General features: G+C 38.7%; 1 protein-coding gene across 1 annotated transcript in view; it reads left to right on the top strand.

The window, feature by feature from the left end:
- The window catches only part of LOC149174796 (cysteine-rich receptor-like protein kinase 27), a 57,308-nt gene that overhangs the window by 17,652 nt on the left and 18,100 nt on the right, over nt 1–21,556 (top strand). The window contains exon 2 of the mRNA XM_089420964.1: nt 6,151–6,562. Within this exon, the coding sequence (XP_089277090.1) occupies nt 6,151–6,562 (412 nt within the window). The remainder of the gene's footprint in view (nt 1–6,150; nt 6,563–21,556) is intronic.

The following is a 21,556-nucleotide window of genomic DNA, read 5'->3' as shown; positions in this document are numbered from 1 at the left end:
ATAAAATGGTTTATGGTTTCGCTGAGCGGTTTTGGGCGTTGTACGTCTGCCCAGTTGAAATTAGATTTCAACACGACCCCAGACGACGCTCGCGGATAGTGGCGCACACGGGGGCTGTGACAATGAAACTGCAATAATGGCATAAATGAAGGCAACAGCTTCTGTGTTGCACAGCTGTAGTTTCTGGGGTGCTCGATGAAGGAAAAGGACGGCCAACCGGCTTTTTTTTCACAAAGAAAATACTGCTCTCTATTAATAATAAGAAAGTACATGTATCAGAGAAAATAATTCTCAATAGTCACAGTGAAGATACAACCAGTCAGTCCAGATATCATGAGTTTAAGTTACAAAACACAATTGCCTGCTGTCAGAAGATAACAAATCAGCACTGACCACAACTGAATAGAAATATTTCAAAATGACAAAACAGCCGAAATTTTTTTTTTTACAAAAGGTCGCTCCAGAGAATGACAGAGGAGGAAGACAGAGGACCCCTGCAAACAAGCGGGCCATGTTATATTGGGATGAAAACTTCCCTGTCTGAGAGCCAAAGAAGAACCGTTGGAAGATGATCTGATCCAAGACAGCACAGCTATAACCCGATTTGGAGACGCGATCTACTTCACTATTTTGAATTCTATAGATATGCAAGATGGAAAGATGAGAAAATTCAGCGAGAGATATCCGATGCGAAGTTTCCAAGTCTCAAGACCTGGTGAATTTAAGGAACCCCTATTATTAGCCCAATTTATAACATATTTTGAATCACCAAAGATGGTGAGAGACCTGAGATAGAGCCAAAAGGCGCAGTGGAGGACCTTCCAACAAACAAGTGTTGGAGCCCAAGCCATAGTGCCAATAAAAATTATAAGAGAGCTGAGGGCTAATGTGAATGGTCATTCCACATCCATAGGAGTTGAAGGAGGATGCACCATCAAAGAAACCCACAAGATAAGTTGACCAAAGGTCTCTAGGAAGGGGAGGATGAGAGTCATTAGAGGACAAGGGGGCCAAGAATTCTGAGTAATATGAAAGGATACTACAACAGGTCCTCCAAATGTTTGACAAAACTTGATCAAAGATAAAAGCATTTCTAGACTTCCAGATGCCCCATATAATAAAGAAGGCCAGAGTACATTGAGATTTATGGTCCATAGACCACCAACCAAGACAAGAGATAATGTCTCGACCTTCCCAAGTAGTGGGGTAGTTCATCATATGGAGCCCCTCATTCCACACTAAAGAAGAAAAGGGGCAGAGGATGAGGAGGTGAAGTGTGTCCTCTCCGGCTGAAAGGCGGTGACTACATCGGCCCAGTCCTTGGAAACCCTTCTTACATAAAATTTCCCAGGTGAGAATGCGATTAAGCCAAGAGAAGCATTTCAATTTCAGGGGAAAAGTCCATTTCCAAGCAGTAACCATCCAAGAGTAAACAGAATCTGTCTAGAGGGAAGAGAGATTAAATTATATTCCTCCTTACGAATGACCCTCCCCTGCTATGAACCACCGAACCAGATATGTGTGTTATCTTTGGGAGAGAGGACTATCCCAGAAAGCTTAAGATTAGTAATATAATTATGCCATTCCGGAATCGGTACCTCAGGATTCTCAAATTGAAGATCCTCTTTTCAGTGAGCATATAAAAGAATTGAGAGAGAAGCAATTACAAAATCTTTGATCACAAATAAACCCTTGTTGTTTAAGAAGGTGATGAGATCAGGAGATAGAAGATGAGAACTAATCATCCCTGAGAGCAAGTCCAGGCCGACTTATGGAGTAGATCCAAATCCAATCGCCCATCTAAGATTACCAAAGAACCAGTGTTTTGTCGATAGAAGGCTACTCCAAGAGTAAGAGATATAGGGTGGATCCAAAGCGCCATCATGCAAACAAAGAATGAACTCCCTATTCTAAAAGTATTTAGCACAAATTACTTGTAGCCAAAGTCTTTCGCTAGAGACTGCTCGCAATAAATTTTTTAGCAAGAGGACCAAATTAAAAGTAGTGATGTCTTTTGTCCCCCATCCACCCAAGAAAATAGGAAGATTGATCAAATCCATACTTGCTCAGTGGATTTTCCTTTCTCTGCTTGCACCTTCCCAAAGAAAGTGTGATGTGATGGAGTTTAATTTTATGATCACACCCTTTTATAGCTTGAAGATATGCATCCAATAGATGGGGAGAATATGGAAGACTGATTTAATCAGAACAAGTCGACCCCCAAGAGATATCCATTTGTATGTCCAATGATTAAGCCTCTTTTCTATATTTTTTATGAGCCAATCCCAGTCGCGTATTTTATAATCATTTGGTTTCAAAATGAAACCCAGGTATTGAAAGCCTCCATCCATGTGACTTAGTTTTGACCCCAAAAGTATTTGCAATTTGTGATGACGATGTTGCGTTTGGGTCGCTGGAAATAATAATGGACTTGGATTTGTTCATGAACAGGGTTGAAGCAAGACCAAAGTCTTGAAGGACACCATGAAGTGCTAACCATTCTTTAGGATCTCACTTCCCAATAACCATCAAATCATCCACAAGGATCAGGTGAGATAGGGAGATTGTAGCTGCTAAACTGCATCAAGATATGATACCTTGAGATCATGTATCCTTAAGTTTCATGCTTAGGCCATCAATGACAATAAGGAATAATAGTGGAGACATCACACAACCTTGTCTAAGCCCTCTGGAGGCTGAAAGAAAATATGTAGGAAGGCCATTTATCAAGATGGAAAAAGAGGCATATTTATGGATGCCTTAATCCTATTAACCATAGTTTTGCTGAGTCCAATATTCTCCATAATCATCCACAGAAATTCCCAGTCAACATAGTAAAAGGCTTTTGATAAGTCTCTCTTCATGAGATAAGCATCCAAACAGTTTTTCTTGGCTGAATGTATGACTTATTGAGAAATTACAACCACATCATGGATTTGCCTGTGCTTAAGAAATCCAAATTACTCCCCAAAAATATGTTTGAACAAGAAAGGTTTGAGATGATTTGCAATTGTTTTTTATATTAATTTATAAATAGTATTGCATTATGAAATCAGGCCACAGTTAGAAAATGTTACCAGTTTGGTGACATTATGAATGAGGCAAATGAAGGTAGTGTTTGTGGCACTAAACACCCAACCAAGTCCCCTAGATTCTTCAATAATCCGTTGGATAAAAAATATGCTCAAAATTCAAAGTTGTTGGAATGGCTCGAAAATGGAATGTCTGTCATTCTGAATCTGGTGCAACTTGTTTTGCAAAAAACAGATGTCGCATGCTCCCAGAAACGAGTTTTGATCGATTTTGGAAATAGCTAAATTTTGAAAAGGCAGTGTGTAGGGCTGCCCAGTCAGCAATCCGTACAACTGGCTGGGCCTGCTGACTTGGTAGGGTGAATGGGCTCCATTGGCCAATCTCCACACAACACTTGGCAATTTTCTACTGACGTTGACTGGGTCAAATTTGATTGGAGGATGATTGTGGTTGATGTGGACCAACCATAGGCTACCACATGGCCCAACCAAATGTTGCCACATGGCACCTTGGTGGCCACCAAAATTTTGGTTGAGGTCAGATTACACCTCCAGGGTATCGAACACACAACCTTGTTCAAGAAAGCCATCGCCTCCAACCAATGAACCACACATTGTTGCTTAATACACCAAGGTCGCAATTCTTATTTAAATGTTTATGTGCATGGTTTGGGGGAACGGGGTCAGGCTAGGCCCTAGCCCCTGGCCACCCCAACGCCACAGGACTACAGGCAAGGGGCCAAGGGCTACGCCCTAGCCCAACCCCATTAACGCTCTATATCATTGCCTTAACCGCAATAACCAAACCACCCGACTAGGTCCCAAGACCGTGAGCTGAAAAACACAACTAGACGAGGTAAGGGGCCAACCCCAGGTTCCATGGGGACCCACATGCCCGAGGGTGTAGAGAACGGAGCCAGCCGAAGGGGGCCAACCCTAGGTCCTATGGAGGACTCACATGACCGAACGGTGCACATAGACAAGGGCTAGACAGAGCCCACAAACTTCGATACCCAACACAATCACATGGCTGCCATGTGGTCGTATTTTTCGAGACTCGGGGCTTAATGGTGCTCATGATGACCCTACTATTTTGTCCATCGAGCGGGAATCATGTTAGGTTTAATGGGCAGTTTTCACGTTCAGGGCGCTCGACCCAGGTTTTGGTCGAATTATAAGATGGTTAGCTGCAGAACTTGGGAAAAGGAGAAAAGAAGCATAACTTTCCTAGTTTTTGGTTTTTTGGGAGAAGAAAGAGGCTAGGTAGAGGTTTTTGATATCTTTGAATCCATTGGAGCTATTATTGAAGCCATTTTATCATTGTAACTTGATGTAAACACCATTTTTATGAGCATAATGATATAGGCCCAAGCATTGGAAGTTGGACCAGGAGACGTAGCCCAGAAGGGGTGAACTCCTTCATCACTTGTTGTTTTGTGTTTACTGTTATGGTGGTATTTTCTACAATATTCAACAATTTCTGAAGTTTAAATTCATGTTTACGTGTTTATGAGTTTAACATAAGTGGCTTAAAAGACCGTATTTAATCACTTGCAATTTTTCATAAACCTCAAGCAAATTCATATACAAATCAAGTTTGGTATCAGAGCATAGGTTCTTTGTTGTTGTGAGGATTTAATTGTTTGCAAGTGTTTCTTATGATTACAAGGTTGAATCTCAAGAGAGGATAAGGAAAGCTTGTGGGTATAGGTTCGCAAGTTGGGACAAGGACAAGGAGAGCACATTTGCCATAATCGCCACCACAAATTTCACCTCAAGTTGTATCTGAAGCTTCAGTAAGTATGTCACATGAAGGAGGACTTGATAACATACCAGATGATGAGAAGGCTTTTAGAAAAGCATTCTTTGACATGACCCATATGGTGAAAGTTATCTATGAAGAGAGAAAGACAAGATTGCAAGGTTAGATCTCCAAGCCTCCAAAGGGAGAGCATTCTTTAGGAGGAAAAGGAGAAGATGAGGGCAAGCCTTCTAAAGGGAATGGAGGTAAACCACGATCTTCTCCACTTTCATATTCATCTTCACAATCATCTTCATCCTCTTCTACAACTACCCCTTCACAAACACCTCCACAATCTCTGAAGGGACATGGTAAAACTCCCTTATTGAAACTTGATATTAAATTCAAATTGCCTATGTATAACGTTGAGGTTAATGCTCAAAGACTAGATAATTGGGTTCACCAACTTGAAGTATATTGCAGGATCAAAACATCAAGGATGATGAAACGAAGATTCAATTGGCTTCATTAAGGTTGGAGAGTGCAGCACTGATTTGGTGGGAAGCCAAAACACAAGAGGAAATGAAAAAGCATGGTAAGGTCTCAACCTCTTGGGTTGATTTTATTGCTGCACTTAGAAAACAATTTTATCCATTAGCTTATATGCAAAAGGCTATTATGGATCGGCAGAATTTTAGGAAATTAAAAGGACAAAGTGTTCAAAACTATACTCAAGAGTTTAGGAGATTTACATAATTATCTAAGCCACACTATTCTCATGTTCAATCCCACAAATTTAGATGAAGTTTGTGTTCAAGCCACACATCTAAAAGCAAGAGGGAAAAATATTTCAGATGAGAAAAGCGAGAGTTCCCTTGAAACTGGAGGAAAAGGAAAGGGTAAGTTAAGGGAAAAGGGAAGAAAGATGCTTCTATTAAAATGGAAAAAGAGAAACTCACATGCAAACACTATTTGAAAAATGGCCATGACGAAGATCATTGCTGGAAACTCCATCCATAAATGAGACCCAACAAACTTAAAAAAAGAGAGAAGGAGAAAACAATTGCAATTATAGAACATGACTTAGGTTCTGATTCAGGAGATGAAATGAAGATTACAGCGATGGGTTTGAAAGGTAAGGACATAGCAAGCACTAGTTCTTCAATTTGTTTCAATAATACTCAAGATGATGAAACAAGAATTGAACTTTTCCACATTAGAGTTGTTTCAAAGCATACCAAAATTGACACACTATTTGATAGTGGTTCTCAAGAAAATTTGATTTTTGAAGACTTAGTCATGAAGTTAAATCTAGAAACCATTCCACATTCAAGACCTTATCCTTTATGCTGGATATGTAAGAATGAAAATTTGCAGGTAACAAGGAAGTCCATTCTTAGATTTGCAATTACTGCAAACTTTCCTGACGAAGTTGGACTTGATATAGTTTTGCTTGCTATTTCTAGTATAGTTTTGGGAATCCCATACCTTTATGACAAGAGAGAAATTTTTCATTGCCATGAGAATAAGTATCACTTATTCAAGAATAGTATTGAGTATATAGTTAGAGCACTTCGTAAGAAGAGGAGTTTGTCTCTTATGAATGCTGGACAAATGAAGAGAATTGTGAATGCAAGTCAAAGTTTTGCTTTGTTAATGTTCAAGCATCAAGATGTTCTGAATGAGGCGTTTGAAAGAAATGCATCAAATGAAAAATCTGATTTCATTAAGGTTGCTAATGGTTGTAATAAGTTTTTTAAGGGTTCTAACATGTTGCCTCCTAAAAGAGGTAATAAGATGAGGAAAAATTGTAGCAGCATACATCATTGTTTAACAGTGATGGCAACAAGATGTCGGTGCTAAAGAGCGCAAAGGTCAAAGATAAAGTGTCAAAGAAATTTAACAATGAAGGCATAGGTTCCACAAGTTCTTCTATTTAAAAATGGTGCATGGAAATGGCAAAAACACTTGGTCAAGAGTTGAGCAAAGCACAAGGCAAGACAAACTAAACAACGTCAGATCGATGGTGTTCGAGGTTAGAAGAATTTCAAGTTGTTTAAGTTTCCTTTGATTGATGACTGAGGAGGGAATGTTTTTGTTCCTTCAAGGATAGTTTGTTGTTCTGCAAATTCAGGGAAATTTCATAAAGATGGTATCTACAATAGCAAGACAGGGTCTCCAAAATCAACGAAAAAGATTAATTTTCATGAAATTTAGCTCAAATTGTTTAATTCAGGCAAATTCTAGTGGGTTGAGACTGGAAGGATGAGGGGGTTGTAACCTCATATAATTATTCAAAAATAAAGAGCTTTTGGGGTCGAAAATTTCCAGTGGGGAGGAATGATCCGTTGGATAAAAAATATGCTTAAAATTCAAAGTTGTCGAAATCGCTCTACAATGGAACGATTGGATATATCTCGTCATTCTGAATCCAGCGCAACTTATTTCACAGAAAACGGATGTCGTATGCTCCCAAAAATGAGTTCTCATCGATTTTGGAAACAACTAAATTTTAAAAAGGCAGTCTGCAGGGTTACCTAATCAGTAGTTCGTACAGTCGATTGGGCCTGCTGACTTGGTAGGGTGACTAGGCTCCATGGATCAATCTCCACACAACACTTGGAAATTTTCTACTGACTCTGACTGGGTTGAATTTGATTGGATAATGATTGTGGTTGATGTGGACCAACCACAGGCTGCCACGTGGCCCAACCGAGGCTGCCACATGGCCCAACTGGAGGCTGCCACATGGCACCTTGGTGGGCACTAAAATTTTGGTTAAGGTCAGTTTACACCTCCGTTGAATCGAACGCATGACCTCGTTTGAGCAAGCCGCAACCTCCACCAATGAACCACACATTGTTCCTTAATACACTAAGGGCGCAATTCTTATTGAAATGTTTATGCGCAAGGTTTGGGGGAAGGGGGTCGGGCTAGGCCCTAGCCCCTGGCCACCAGAGTGCCATGGGACTGTGGGCGAGGGGCCAAGGGCTAGGCCTTAGACTAGCCCCATTAATTCTCTATACCGTGGCCTTAGCCACAATAACCAAACTGCCTTGTGATCGGGTCCCAAGACCGTGAACCGAAAACCACAGGGGGAGGAGGTAAAGGGCCAGCCCCAGGTTCCATGGGGACCCACATGTTTGAGGGTGCAGAGAATGGAGCGAGCCACAGGGGGCCAGCCCTAGGTCCTATGGAAGACTCATATGACTGAAGGGCGAGCACAAACATGGGCTAGATAGAGCCCGCAAACTTCGACACCCAACGCGTCCCATGGCTGCAATGTGGTCGTATTTTTCGGGACTGAGGGCTTAATGGAGCCCTTAATGGTCGTACAATTTCATCCAGTGAGCATGAATCGTGCGAGTTTTAATGGGCAGTTTCCATGTTCGGGGCACTCGAGCCAGGTTTTGGCCGAATTGTAGGATGGTTAGCTGCAGAACTTGGGAAAAGGAGGAAAGAGGCATAACTTTCTCAGTTTTTGGTCTTTTTGGGAGCAAAAAGAGGCTAGACAAGGATTTTTTATATCTATGAAGCCATTGGAGCTATTATTGATACCATTTGAGCACTCTAACTTGATGTAAACACCATTTTTATGAGCATAATGATATATGCCCAAACATTGGAATTTGGACCAGGAGACGTAGCCCAGGAGGGGTGAACTCCTTCATCACTTGTTGTTTTGTGTTTACTATTATGGTGGTATTATCTACATTATTCTGCAATTTATGAATTTTAAATTCATGGTTATGTGTTTATGAATTTAACATAAGAGACTTAAAGGACCCTATTTAATCACTTGCAATTTTTCATAAACCTCAAGCAAATTCATATACAAATCATTCAACGATCTCAGTAAGCTCTACAATCTTTATATCCTAAAAGTGCAGGAAGAGTTCCATAGTCCACCCATTAGGACCCATACTTTTACCTTTGGTCAGTTCTTTTAATACTTGGAGAACTTCTTCTTATGTTACGGGCCATTCCATTTGATTATTTTTCTCTAGATTGGACCAGGTAGGGAATAACTCACACACTGCAAGTTGATTGCAAAATGGGACCCGAGGCTTGGAACAATATAGATTCCTGAAATAATTTCCTAGCCTCTGCTTCAATATCCGTTAATTCGTCAAGGGTTCACCTAATTCTGATTTGATGCTCCAAATTGAGTTTTTCTGGCACCTAGAGGAAACTTGTTTGTGAAAAAATCAACTATTCTTGTCTCCTTCAATCCACAAGATTCTGCTCTTTTCTTGTAATTCTTCAACTTGACAGAGGAGGATTTTTTATCTTCGAATTTCCAACTAGAGAATCTCTTTTTTTTTCAAGTCAGAAAAGTATGTTGGGGATCTAGGGTCCTCTAAATTTTTTTCCTGTTGATCAATTGAAATGAGTTCTTGGATATTCTCGCATCTCTTTTTTTAGCCCAGAGTTTGACCTTCATCTCAAGTGAATCCAACTTATGGTTGAATTTATCCATCTTTCAAGGAGCAAAGTCTCCACCTGGGGACTGTTAGGATGAAATTACCAAAGCAATAAAGTCCAAACCCTTTAACCACAAGTGATTGAATTTAAATGGAGGGGCCTTATGCCTATGAAGCCCAATCCAATTCAACAAGATAGGGAAATGATCAGAGATTTTGGAGGATGCTAGATTGCAATTCCTTTAGTCTTTTTTCTAATGATCCTCAAACATAGAAATCATCAAGGCGTTTGGCTACACCCTTCTCATCCTACCTCCCATTCTGCCAAGATGGGCCCAATGGATCGGGCATGATGTCTCAAAGGAAATTTTGTAGGAAAAGATCTTTGAAATAGAATTCCAAAGAGTCTGGAAGATTATCAGAACCCAATATCTCTAAAGAATCAATTGAAAAAATAAGGTCCCCTGCCGAAGAAAGAGATTAAATATCCAAGAGGTCATTGTTATCAGCATAATTTTAAAATTCCTTTCTGTTTGTGTAAGGAGCATAAACATTAATAATGCGGAACTAGGTCTTAATGCCTCTACGACCACCCAAGATAATTATTCCCACCAAAGTGTTGTAAGCTTTGAAATAATATAATTCTGGATTCCACATGATTATTGATCCTCGTGAGACACCTTTCGCATTGGTGGCAAAACCATAGAGTTTTGGATAGATCTGTAGCAGATGTTCCCATGCCTTATCCCTTCTTGTCATAGTTTCTTGTAAAAGTACTATTCCAAAGTTATAGATTTCGATTATGCTTTTCAAGGATCTTTTTTTGTGGGTCGATCCTAGACCACAAACATTTAGAGAGAGGATTGACATTAGGGAAGATCAAATTCGAGAGGCTTTGCTCTAAGGACCCGAGGTTTTGGGAAATTTACATCAAAGTGACCCACCCTAAATGATGTAGGATATGCTTGGGGAGATGGGGTGTCTTTGGAAACATGGAAATGTTCCATCAAGTTTGATGGAAGCAGGGTACAATTCAAAATATTTTTGTATTTTGTCCATTTCTTCCTTCTAGTAGTGACAATCTTACAAGAGGCCATGGGAGAAAAATTGTCATGGTCATCAAAGAACAAATTTTTGATAGACAGAGGTTCCATGGTATTCCAAGATTCGTTGGTCAAGGTCTCAAGCTCCAGATCTTCTAAGAACAGACAAAACGTTTTGTTAGATGGGGCCCAAATTTGATCGAGGAAGAGAAATATGGATCAATATTGGAAGGTTCTTCAGCAGGTTGTAATTTTCACTGTCATGAAGCATCAAGGACTGATTTAGTAATTTTGATAGTGGATTTGTGATTACAAGGGAAGCAGATTTAATAATAGGGTTGTAGTAAGCAATGTTGGGAGGAGTATGAGTCACAACAGAGGGAGAGGGATTAGGGTCAATTGAATTATTTATTGGAGGATTACCTATCTTGGCATGAATTTTGGTAGAATTTTTCTAAGAAAAAGCATGTCACCCTACATCAACAGGGAAACTTAATTTTTGAGAGAACCTATTGAGTCTTTTTGGACATGTCGACATAAGATTGCCCGTTCGATGGCAACAAAGACATCATAATGGAATAGCCCAATAATCAACGATTTATTTGTGAGAACAGGAACCCCAGTATAAGTCAATTTTTGTAAGAAGGCCCCTCGTCATCGATATTTCCACCAGAATCCATGTTGTGTGTTTTTCCGATCCACCCAGGCTGCCCTCATCTAGGTAATAGAATTTACCAATTGCATTGGCTATATCTGTAATAGTTTTTCCAGTCCAGACTTCTAGTGGGAGACCGAGAAGTTTAACCAAAAAGATATTCCGCGTTGGAAGATCAATAGTGGGATCAAAACCAAAGGACCATTGTTGTAAGGATAAATATCCATGACCCTAAAACAAGGGTCCAACAACAATCAAGTCCATGTCCATTGGATTCAAGAAATGGAATGCATACTAGCCATTTTGAAGGGAGCTGACACATGGACGATATTTAAGGAGAGAAAACCACCAGGTTTCCATCCATTTTTTCATCGACCCGCCAAAGCTTTGGTTTTTAACTTAATGGATTTGTCCAAATAGCCGTCGGCCTCAATAACTAAGCCATTGGACTGTAACGTTGCTTCAATGGCCTTATGTTTGCAAGGGAAGGAGACACACTTCACTTCGCATCCAGGATCTTGTTTGGAAGTTCGTTCACAACCACACCTCGATTGAAAGAGAGAGGTCGAGTATATTGGTCCTTCACATAGACAGTTACTTCAATCAGTTTTTCAGCTTTAGGGGAGGATGGGGAAATCATAATATCATCCATTCGAACTAGCCAATCGCAAAAAGATACAATGGGCTATCAAAATGTCAAAATCTAGCGAGACCAATCAGGCTCAGTCAAAGGAATAGGTGTACTCCAAGTCGACTTGGTCTAGCAGAATAGGAGGGGAACCCAACGACACCTCACCAAGGGGACCTACCCAATGACACCTCAGCAACAAGTCATAATCCAATGACCAATCAAGATTCAAAAAGTCCAATGGAAAATGATTTTATAGATCTATCTAATCACAATCTAGAAAGTGCATCAGAGGAATAATTTTGCATACGATTGATCCATTTGATTCCATAATTGGATCATAGACCACCGCCTAAAATCCCCCCAATATAAAGGCTATCAAGTGTCTAGGAGAGGTAGGTTTGAATGATGCCTGATAGATTTCAAAAATATTCCCTCCTAAGTGTTGAAATGTAACTTTGTCTGCCACCCAAAATCATCCCAATATAAAGGCCGACTCGAGATGGCTTGAAAAAGAAGGCTTTAATGGTCAAAACATATCCCAAATTAGAAAACGAGAGTCCCTTGTATATTTTTCTTCAAAGGCTGCTACAAAAGGGAATAAATCAGAACAAATCTATTTATGACATCCAAATCAGGAAATTGGATTGCTTCTTAATTGTTGAACTCAATCATAACTACATTAGCCAATGTAATACACCAAACGCTAGCTAGCCAATTAATGAACTCCCTATGCCTGTTGAATTGGAAAGGAAAGCTTGTTTGAATTTGTAAGAACATCTTTGGCGCTGAGATAAAGTCTTCAAGGTGTTAGCAGAGCCTCTATAATATTTTTGCTTCAAATATTAATTTCCTTCCATATTTTCGGCACACCAAGAGAAAAAATGACACCAATTAACATTAATCCATAGCTAGCAATAATGACAATTCCAACTAAAGCAGGCTTTTGAGATTTCTTTCTGATTGTTTGGTGGCTCAACATTTTAACTCAACAGTCATCTTTTATGTTATGTAGATCTCATTTAGATTTCCTTCTTGCTAGTATCTTATGTGCTTTATATGATTCTACAATTGGCATTGTTAGAATTACTTGGAAAATATAATTCCTACTTGTCTTAGTTGTGATTCTTTCTATGTAAAGGAGTTTGTTCCTATTCTCTAGTTGTTTAGATTTAGTTTATTCTTAGATTGGTGTGTAGTTGAGATATTCTCTCAACCAATTAATTATGTTTCCAAGACAGTTTCCCTATCTTGAAATAACACTTCATATATATATATATATATATATATATATATATATATATATATATATATAGATATATATATATATATGTGATCTTATCAATATAAGTTGGATGTGCATTATTCAATTTTAAGTTGGTATGGTTTGGGCATGACTCCCTCATGGGAGGGCCCACGTAAATCCTGCAAAGAATAAAGGTATTTGTGGATTGTTGGAGCTATGAGTCGTTGTTGTAAGGATGCTTAGTGTGAGTATAGGGGCATGTGAGCCAACGACTGCGCGCTATGTGAATTTAAAGGCTGAGCGGTGAAGACATCTTCTTTGCTTAGTGGCCGATAGATTCATGTTAAAGGATTGCAGGCCCGAGCCATGGTAACGGTGTGTACAGTCAAAGTCGAAAGGAGAAATTGACTGTGTGTTGGGCCAAGTCTGCTGATAGAAGAGGTGGACTAGTGTGGTGAGCAACTGGTCAAATAATGCTTTGAGGAGCGGTCAAAGGAGCAGACAGGAATGACCTTCAGGGGAAAATTGGAGCGGCCTTTGCCACTTTGGTGGTGTCTGGTGATTCTTCACAAAGTTGCAGGCAAACTAGTCCGTGATATATACTGGAGTAGTCATTAGAGGAGTTGTTTTAGTGAGTTATGCTGGTGGACAAGACTGGAGTTGGAAGCATTGTTCGATCCTGGATAGTTGCGGACAAGTAGTAGCATTGTCGGGTCATAGAGTGCATTGGTAGAGATTGTGTGTGAGTAGGCTGAGACAGAGTCAGTGGTAGCAGAGTTGCGGGTCACCGGGTAGTAGAGCCTGCAGTGTGTATTATTGATTGCGCTGAGGTAGCACAGGAGGATAGATTTGGTCTAGTAGCCAATAAGGAAAGTCACGTGTAGCGAGGACCAGTGCTGAGTAGAGTTGTGTTAGTTAGGTCGCCATGCGTGGAAGGGTCGATTAGGGTTGAAGGTCATTTCCTCAACTAATATGTGTGGTGATGGCTATGGGGTTCGAACCCACACACACTTGTGGACAAATTTTTTCTTATAGCATGAAAGGAAACGTCCAAAGCAACGAATTAAATATTGGAGCAACTTTCACTCATAGTGTTAAGTGATTTTGTTCTTGGAAACTAAAATACCAAGCCCCTCAAGGGAGGAGTGTGTGGGGCTACCATAGAAATGTTCTATTTCTATCACATTATATAAATTAATAAGACTATGAGAGATACAAATCCCGATATCACAAAGATATCCCACAATTGGTAAACATGTGTTGTGACTCCCTGCAGTTTTGCAAGCGTTGTGCGATTGCCCAAGAGTAATTGAGCATTAGGTGAAGCTTTGCCTAAAATTCGAAACATTGGACCCGGAGATGGTGAGGAGAGTTGACTGTGAAGCTCGTTGCTCAACCACTCTGTCTGTGCGTGTTTTTCCCACGACGTGTGAAAAATCCACTGCGACTTGTGAAGTTTGTGCCCAGTTGCAGAGAAGGAGATCTCCGTTTCTAGAGACCGCAAGTCGATTAAAGTAAAAAATTGTAGGGTCCAAGAGGCCGGTGGGTTCATCTTCTGATCTCGGGGGGATTTGACCAATTAATTACGGTTTGTAACATCGAGTTTCTTCCTAAATGTAGGTAGAGGTCCATGGCCGCCTTTGGTAGTGTTCCTCCACCTAAACCTTGCAAACATGTAGCTATCTTGGCCAGCGGGAAAATAACTTTGAATCTCCAATAGTGAAAGGGCGCGAGAAAGAATCAAGGAGCCTAGGACGTTGTTGTTGATAGGTGAGAAGTCACTAGTAATGTTTGGTTACGGATACAACTATGTCATAGCATTGGAAGGTTATTTAATGTATTAAGAGGCTTAAGCTTAACGTGTGAAATCATCATCGATGGTAAGGAGTCAAATATGTTTTTTTGAAATTGGTAAAACATGTTGATTCTAGTCAACTCATTGTGTTATGCATTTAGTGAGAATGGACTATGCCATGTGAAGTTGAGAAAAATAAAGACTAAAAAACATAGTTTGGAGAATATATTTTCATGTTTTCTATTTTGTTAAGTTTATTTCTTTTAGAATTCACGACTCTAACAAATGACAAATAAAGTATAGAAAACCAAGAGCAATATGCCAAATATGAAAAATATGATGGTGTGGATGATGAAAAAAAAGATGGTTGATGATAAGATTATGGAATGTTATGGCAGTAAGCAACTCAACTGAATAGATGTATGTAATTGTGAGAAATAAAATGGACTCATGACAATGAGACATAGCGTAGAGCAAATCTAAAGGTCATATGTTGATATGATGTTTTTTAGTGGTTCATAGTCATCCTTGAGATATCTTATGTACTTGGTATCTTCTCAATATAGATCTATGCAACATTAAAAGGGCATATGGCTGTGAGACCCAGAGATGCATGCATACCCCTTTGTTATGTGTTCCCTCTGTTAGAGAGTTTTTAACACCCTGGAAGAGTGTGCCATGTGGGATGGATACACTTGGGTGGACATTAGTGGTTGTAGACTCCATGATGTGAAATATTATATTTAGTGGGAGTTCATCGAGAGGTTAGATGAACCATGTATGTGAAGGACTTCCTAGTATACTTGCGGTTGCAGTGGTTGGGTACCCATGCATTCTAGTAGATGGTTGTTCCTTTATATGGACGTCAAAAATTTGATGATGTTTGCATGAACAAGGTACAAGGTGTAATTTCCAGATTGGACCAGATGTAGATATTGTTGATTGAGATCAAGACAAGTAGTCATTAAGGGGGTGACTTGGAAAATATAATTCCTACTTGTCTCAGTTGTGATTCTTTCTATGTAAAAGAGTTTGTTCTTATTCTCTAGTTGTTTAGATCTAGTTGATTCCTAGATTGGTGTGTGGTTGAGATATTCTCTCAACCAATTGATTATGTGTCCAAGATAGTTTCTCTATCTTGAGACAACACTTCATGTATATATGTAATCTGATCAATGTAAGTTTGATGTGCATTATTCAATTTTAAGTGAATTAAAATTGCTACAATAATAATTTCAACAATCGATAAATAATCTATGATATGGAGGTAGTCAAACTCCATGAGCATACCTTATAGTTGCAAACAACCCAAATATCCCCACTTATCTCAATGATGTTATAAAGAAGAAGACAATTTTCAAAGATTAAATTTACCATTCAATCTCCATCACCATCCTCTGATGAAGAAGAAGTATGGGACACAAGTCTTGGCATATTTCCCTTCCCACTAAAAAAAATTCAGAGCTATGAATTGCATAGAGAAGTTAGTTCACATAGTCCCTAGCCACTGCACTTTATTTACAAACCATAAAATAGAACACCAGAACAGGCTATATGACATACCAAGGTCAACACACCTAGTTACCACTGAATAAATCGCTTGGAACAGATCATACTCATAAAACAACATGGTCATACTCATAATACAACCTGCCACCTTTTGACATTAAATAGTATACTATGCTTTGCGAATCTATGGAGCTATCGTCCCTATCTAACGCCTCCCTAAAAAACTAATTGACCTGATAGTCGCGCCTCCACAAACCTATTGGAAAGTTAATCCCAAACACTGTGTTAAATACACTCGCAACAACCATACTTTCCAAGTATATTTTGTTTGTAGGTTGCAGATTTTTGTTTGCAGGCTGAAGGACAAATTAAATGAAGTTCTGAGTAGGAGTACAAATTCTCCATTCCACAACACACATCAAGTAATTAAGAATAAAAGATAATTTAATGAAGGGTTGGTGAAAACGTATGGTCAAACATTTATTCCGCAACTATTACTTACACTCCGCAACATCTACAAGTTCAGAAAATCATATATTTTGTACAAGCATCCATATTATGTCTTTTTACTGGTTTTACAGTTTGTTACTCCACAACCCCTGGTGAAGAGTAAATCATGATAAGAACTTTTATTTACTTTTTGAAGGAGCCACAACATCCATGTGCATGTATTTCATGCATTAAGAATTATAATCCAATGTTTTATTTTGTTGCTCTAAATTTTTACTCTGTTCTACTATGCGTTAATTGTTTGAGTTTTCAGCTCCTATCTAGTTGTGATTTGATCTCCGCAACTGAAGTCCGCAACTAAAGTGTTGAAATGCAGTTGCGATTTGATCTCCGCAACTAAAGTATTGAGGGAAAAACTCCTCTCCTCTTCCCTATAAATATTTCATATGGTTTCAGAGTGGGTAAATTTTTTTTGGTGTAAGAACCAATGTTTTTACTGGGAGTTAAAGATTGTTTTGAAGGCAGATTTTTTTTTGGAGCATATTTTCCAGCAGGAAGAAAGTTTTTCTACATTCAGAAATGACAGCATGAAACAAAAGCTTGACTAATCCTCAAATACCTCAATTTAATGGGAAAAACTATGATAATTGGGCTATAAAAATGAATTCTTTGTTTTCTTCTCAAGATATTTTGGATTTAGTGGAGAATGGGTTCCAAGAACTAGCAGATGCAACAACATACAATGCATTTTCACAAGAAGAAAAGGATTTGTTGAGGGACACAGGAAGAAGGATTTAAAATACATGTTCTATATTTTTCAAGCAGTTCATGAAAGTATTTTCCCAAGGATTGCAGCAACAACAAAGTCCAAGAAAGCATGGGATACCCTCCAGACAACCTACCAAGGCATGGAAAAAGTGAAGACAAAAAAACTACAAATGCTAAGGAGAGGCTTTGAGACAATTTGAATGAAAGAGTTTGAGAATGTAGACTCATTATTTACACATGTAATTGGACTGGTTACTCAAATCAAGTCTGATGGCAAGACACTTGAGGAAAGGAGAATAGTTGAGAAACTTCTGAGAAGTTTCCTAGCAAGGTTTGATGCCATTGTTGTGGCCATAGAAGAGATAAATGATCTCTCACATTTTTCAGTGGATGAGCTTCATGCATCACCGATTTCTCATGAACATAGACTGAACAAAGCAACAAACTCCTCATTGGAGCATGCATTCAATATACAAGTTGCACTTGGTAAAGGTAGAGTCAGAGGAAGAAGACCACACGAAGGTGGAAGAGGCAACCCTTCAAACTCAAGTGGAAGGGGCAGAAATCAAAATCCAAGTCAATACCCAGGCCAAAATCAAGCACAACATTAGAGGTATGATAAATCTCAAGTTCAATGTCATTACTGTAAGAAGTATGGTCATTATGCAAATGAAGGTAGAAAGAATAAATATGACGTAAGTAACAAAACAAGTCCAAATTTCACAAAGGAAAATCAGAACCAAGATAACATGTTTTTAGCTTGTAATGTAGCACAAGAAAAACAAATTGATGTATGGTTTCTAGATTTAGGGTGCCACAATCACATGACAGAGAACATAGAAATGTTTTCCAATTTAGATGAAAGTGTGAAATTGGAAGTGACATTAGGGACTGATAGCAAAGTATTTGTCATGGGCAAAGGACGAGTCAATATTCTAAAAAATAAGGGGGAGAATAAGTACATTTTAGATGTTTATTTGTCCCTAGTTTGAATCATAACCTCATAAGCATTGGACAACTCATGCAAAAGGGCTACATTGTCTTTTTCAAAAATGATGAGTGCACAATTTTGGATAAACGTCCAAGCAGACAACTGATTGAAAAAGTTTAGATGACAAACAATAGAATGTTTCCCCTAAAAATAAAATCATATTTGAAGGAAGAAGGTGCCCAAGCACAACTATCAATGATCTCACAAGAGGATGAAAGAAAATTTGTAGCTACCACGCAAGAAAACTTTCAAGCGGAGGTCAAAGATGAAAATTGGTTATGGAATTTGAGATTTGGTCATCTCAACTTTGGAGGTTTGAATTTGCTGCATAGGAAAGGCATGGTGAAGGGATTACCACTTATAGAAAAACCAGACAACCTATGTGAAGGATGCATCTTGGGCAAACAACATAGAGAGACATTTCTAGTAGGGAAGTCAATATGGGTAAAGGAACCTTTAGAGATTTTCCATTCAGATTTATGTGGACCAATGAAGACACCATCAATTGGTGGTAGCTATTATTTTTTTACCTTCATAGATGACTACACAAGGAAGACATGGGTCTACTTCCTAAAATAGAAAAGTGAAGTGTTTGAATGCTTTCACCAATACAAATTTCTTGTTGAGAAGAAATGTGGACACTACATCAAAGTCTTGAGGACTGATAGAGGTGGCGAATACATCTCAAATGATTTCCTTCATTTTTGTAGGGAGCATGGAATTCACAATAAATTTACAACAAGGTATACACCTCAGCAAAATGGTGTTACAAAAAGAAAAAATAGGACCATTATGCAAATGGGAAGGAGTAGGTTGAAGGCAAATAATTTTCCAAATGATTATTGGGCTGAAATTGTATTTTGTGCAATATATATCATTAATAGGTATCCAATCAAAAGTGTCAAGAATGTGGTTTCTGAAGAGGCATGGAGTGGAAGAAAGCATAGTGTCATTGTTTGGATGTGTGGCTTATACACATGTCCTAAATGAGTTGAGGAAGAAGTTGGACAACAAGGGGGAGAAATGCATATTTATTGCATACAGTGATGAACCCAAGGCATACAATCTCTATAATCCATCAACCAAGAAGATCATAATCAATAGAGATGTGCAGTTCATAGAAGAGGAAGCATGGGATGGAAATTCAGATAAGAAAATCAATGTGAAAGCATGTATACCACATGAGGATAAAGAGGAATTGACAACAGCAATTAATTCCTCAACATTGACTCCTTCTACTCCTATTCAAGCACAACAAAGCAGTCAACAAGTAACACCATTAACAAATAATAGGATTGTGTCGCACAATCAAGAAAGTTCTTCTCCAAACACGCCGCAAAGATCCACAATGTCATCTACTTCAAGTGCAACATCAAGTGATATGTCGAACCCATCTTCCGCAAGCATAAGAAGACAAAAATTCATAAATTTAAGTGAAATATATGAGCAAAATGAAGTTGATAGTGGCATTGGTCTAAATTCTTTATTTGCATTGTTTTGTCATGTAGATGACCCAATACATTTTGAGTGTGCAATCAAAGAAGACAAATGGGATGCGACAATGAATGAAGAAATAGAAGCAATAGAAAAGAATAACACATCAGAGTTAGTGGACCTTTCACAAGGAAAAGAAGTCATTGGAGTGAAGTGGGTTTATAAGACCAAGAGCAACATTGAAGGAAAGATTGAAAGGCATAAAGCAAGGCTAGTTATCAAAGGACAAAAGCAGCAACATGGAAGATATTATGCAAAAACATTTGCACTAGTCATGAGGATGGAGACAGTGTGTATGGTGGTGTCGATTGCCACACAACATAAATGGAAAGTGTATCAAACGGACGTAAAATTATGGTTCTTGAATGGAATGCTGAAAGAGGAAGCATATGTTGTGCAACCACCTGGTTATGAGGTAGAATGCCAAGAAGACAAGGTGTATAGGTTGAGGAAATTTCTTTATGGGCTGAAGCAAGCACCATGTGTATGGTATAGTACGATAGATGCTTACTTGTTAGACAATGGTTTCGACAAATGCGACAACGAGCCTACTCTCTACATCAAAGAGAGTGGTGGTAAGCTTATTATTGTTATTTATTATGTAGATGATTTTATTTTTATAGGTAGTGATGCTTTCCTCATCGCTGATTTTAAAGAGGTTAAGGAAAGTGAGTTTGAAATAATTGACTTGGGGTTGTTAAGGTATTTTTTGGGTATAGAAGTGAAGAAAACAAAAAATGGTATTTTTATTTCCCAAGCAAAGTGTGTAGTAGACATTTTAAAGAGGTTTAATATGCAGAATAGCAAGCCCGCACTAACTCCAACTGTCATGGGGTTGAAGTTGAGAAAAGAAGATTGCAACAATAATGTCAATATGACATTATACAAAAGTATGGTGGGAAGTTTGATGTATTTGAAAATAACTAGGCTGATTTAATGTATGCAATAAGCTTGGTTTCAAGGTTGATTTGTTAATGAAAAAGGTATTACAGGCTTTATGTGAAGTTGTTTATGTTACTTAGTTCTATGGATCGAAAAGGTTGGAAGTAACATAAACACATAAGCAAATTTAAAACACCTTCAAACACATCAACACATCAAAATTTATTAAAGGAGTTCACCAGACTTCCTGGCTACGTCTCTTGGTCCTTTAGCTTCTAGTGCTGACCGCTTTATTTTGTCTTCAAAATTCTGTTACAGATATGAGCTTAAAATCAGAGACTCAAATGAGAAAATGGACCTCACCATTACGTTCATCTCGAAATTTCAAGTCAAACGAGTATAAACTTGACCATATTTGGCCAATGTGACCTCCAAACCCCCTAGAATGATCCAAAACCGCCTCTGCCCTTGCAAACCACTCTTTGCTGACAAAAACCACCTCGGCCTGCTCAAAACTGCCTCGATCTGTGCGCTGGTGGTATGGCGGGTTCAGCACCTGCAACTATTTAATAAAAAAATTGTTCGGATTTGTTTCAAGCCCGAACATATGATATGTTGGTTATCGAAATGCATTGAAGTCATTGCATATATATGGTTTTGGTGGGTCAAGGGTTCAAAACCCTCGCCTGACCATTCCGTCGTTGGTTATGTTGTTACAATGTATATGTGATGTGTTATGTGTTGGCTCTATTGGTTGATACATCAATCATATGGTATGATATACCATGTGTTGTTGTGACTTGTGGTGAATGTGGGATATTACAATATGTTTGCAAACTATATGATAACGATAAATCCAAAGGTCCAGTGGTTGTGGGACTGACCCCAATTGTTCGAC

The sequence above is a fragment of the Pinus tabuliformis genome, chromosome 4_1 (genome assembly GCF_031772625.1).
Source record: "Pinus tabuliformis cultivar Carrire ecotype Pingquan chromosome 4_1, CPIR1, whole genome shotgun sequence".
NCBI classification, from domain to species: domain Eukaryota; kingdom Viridiplantae; phylum Streptophyta; class Pinopsida; order Pinales; family Pinaceae; genus Pinus; species Pinus tabuliformis.
Note: the sequence above shows the minus strand (reverse complement) of the source record. Positions and strands in the feature narration are given on the sequence as shown.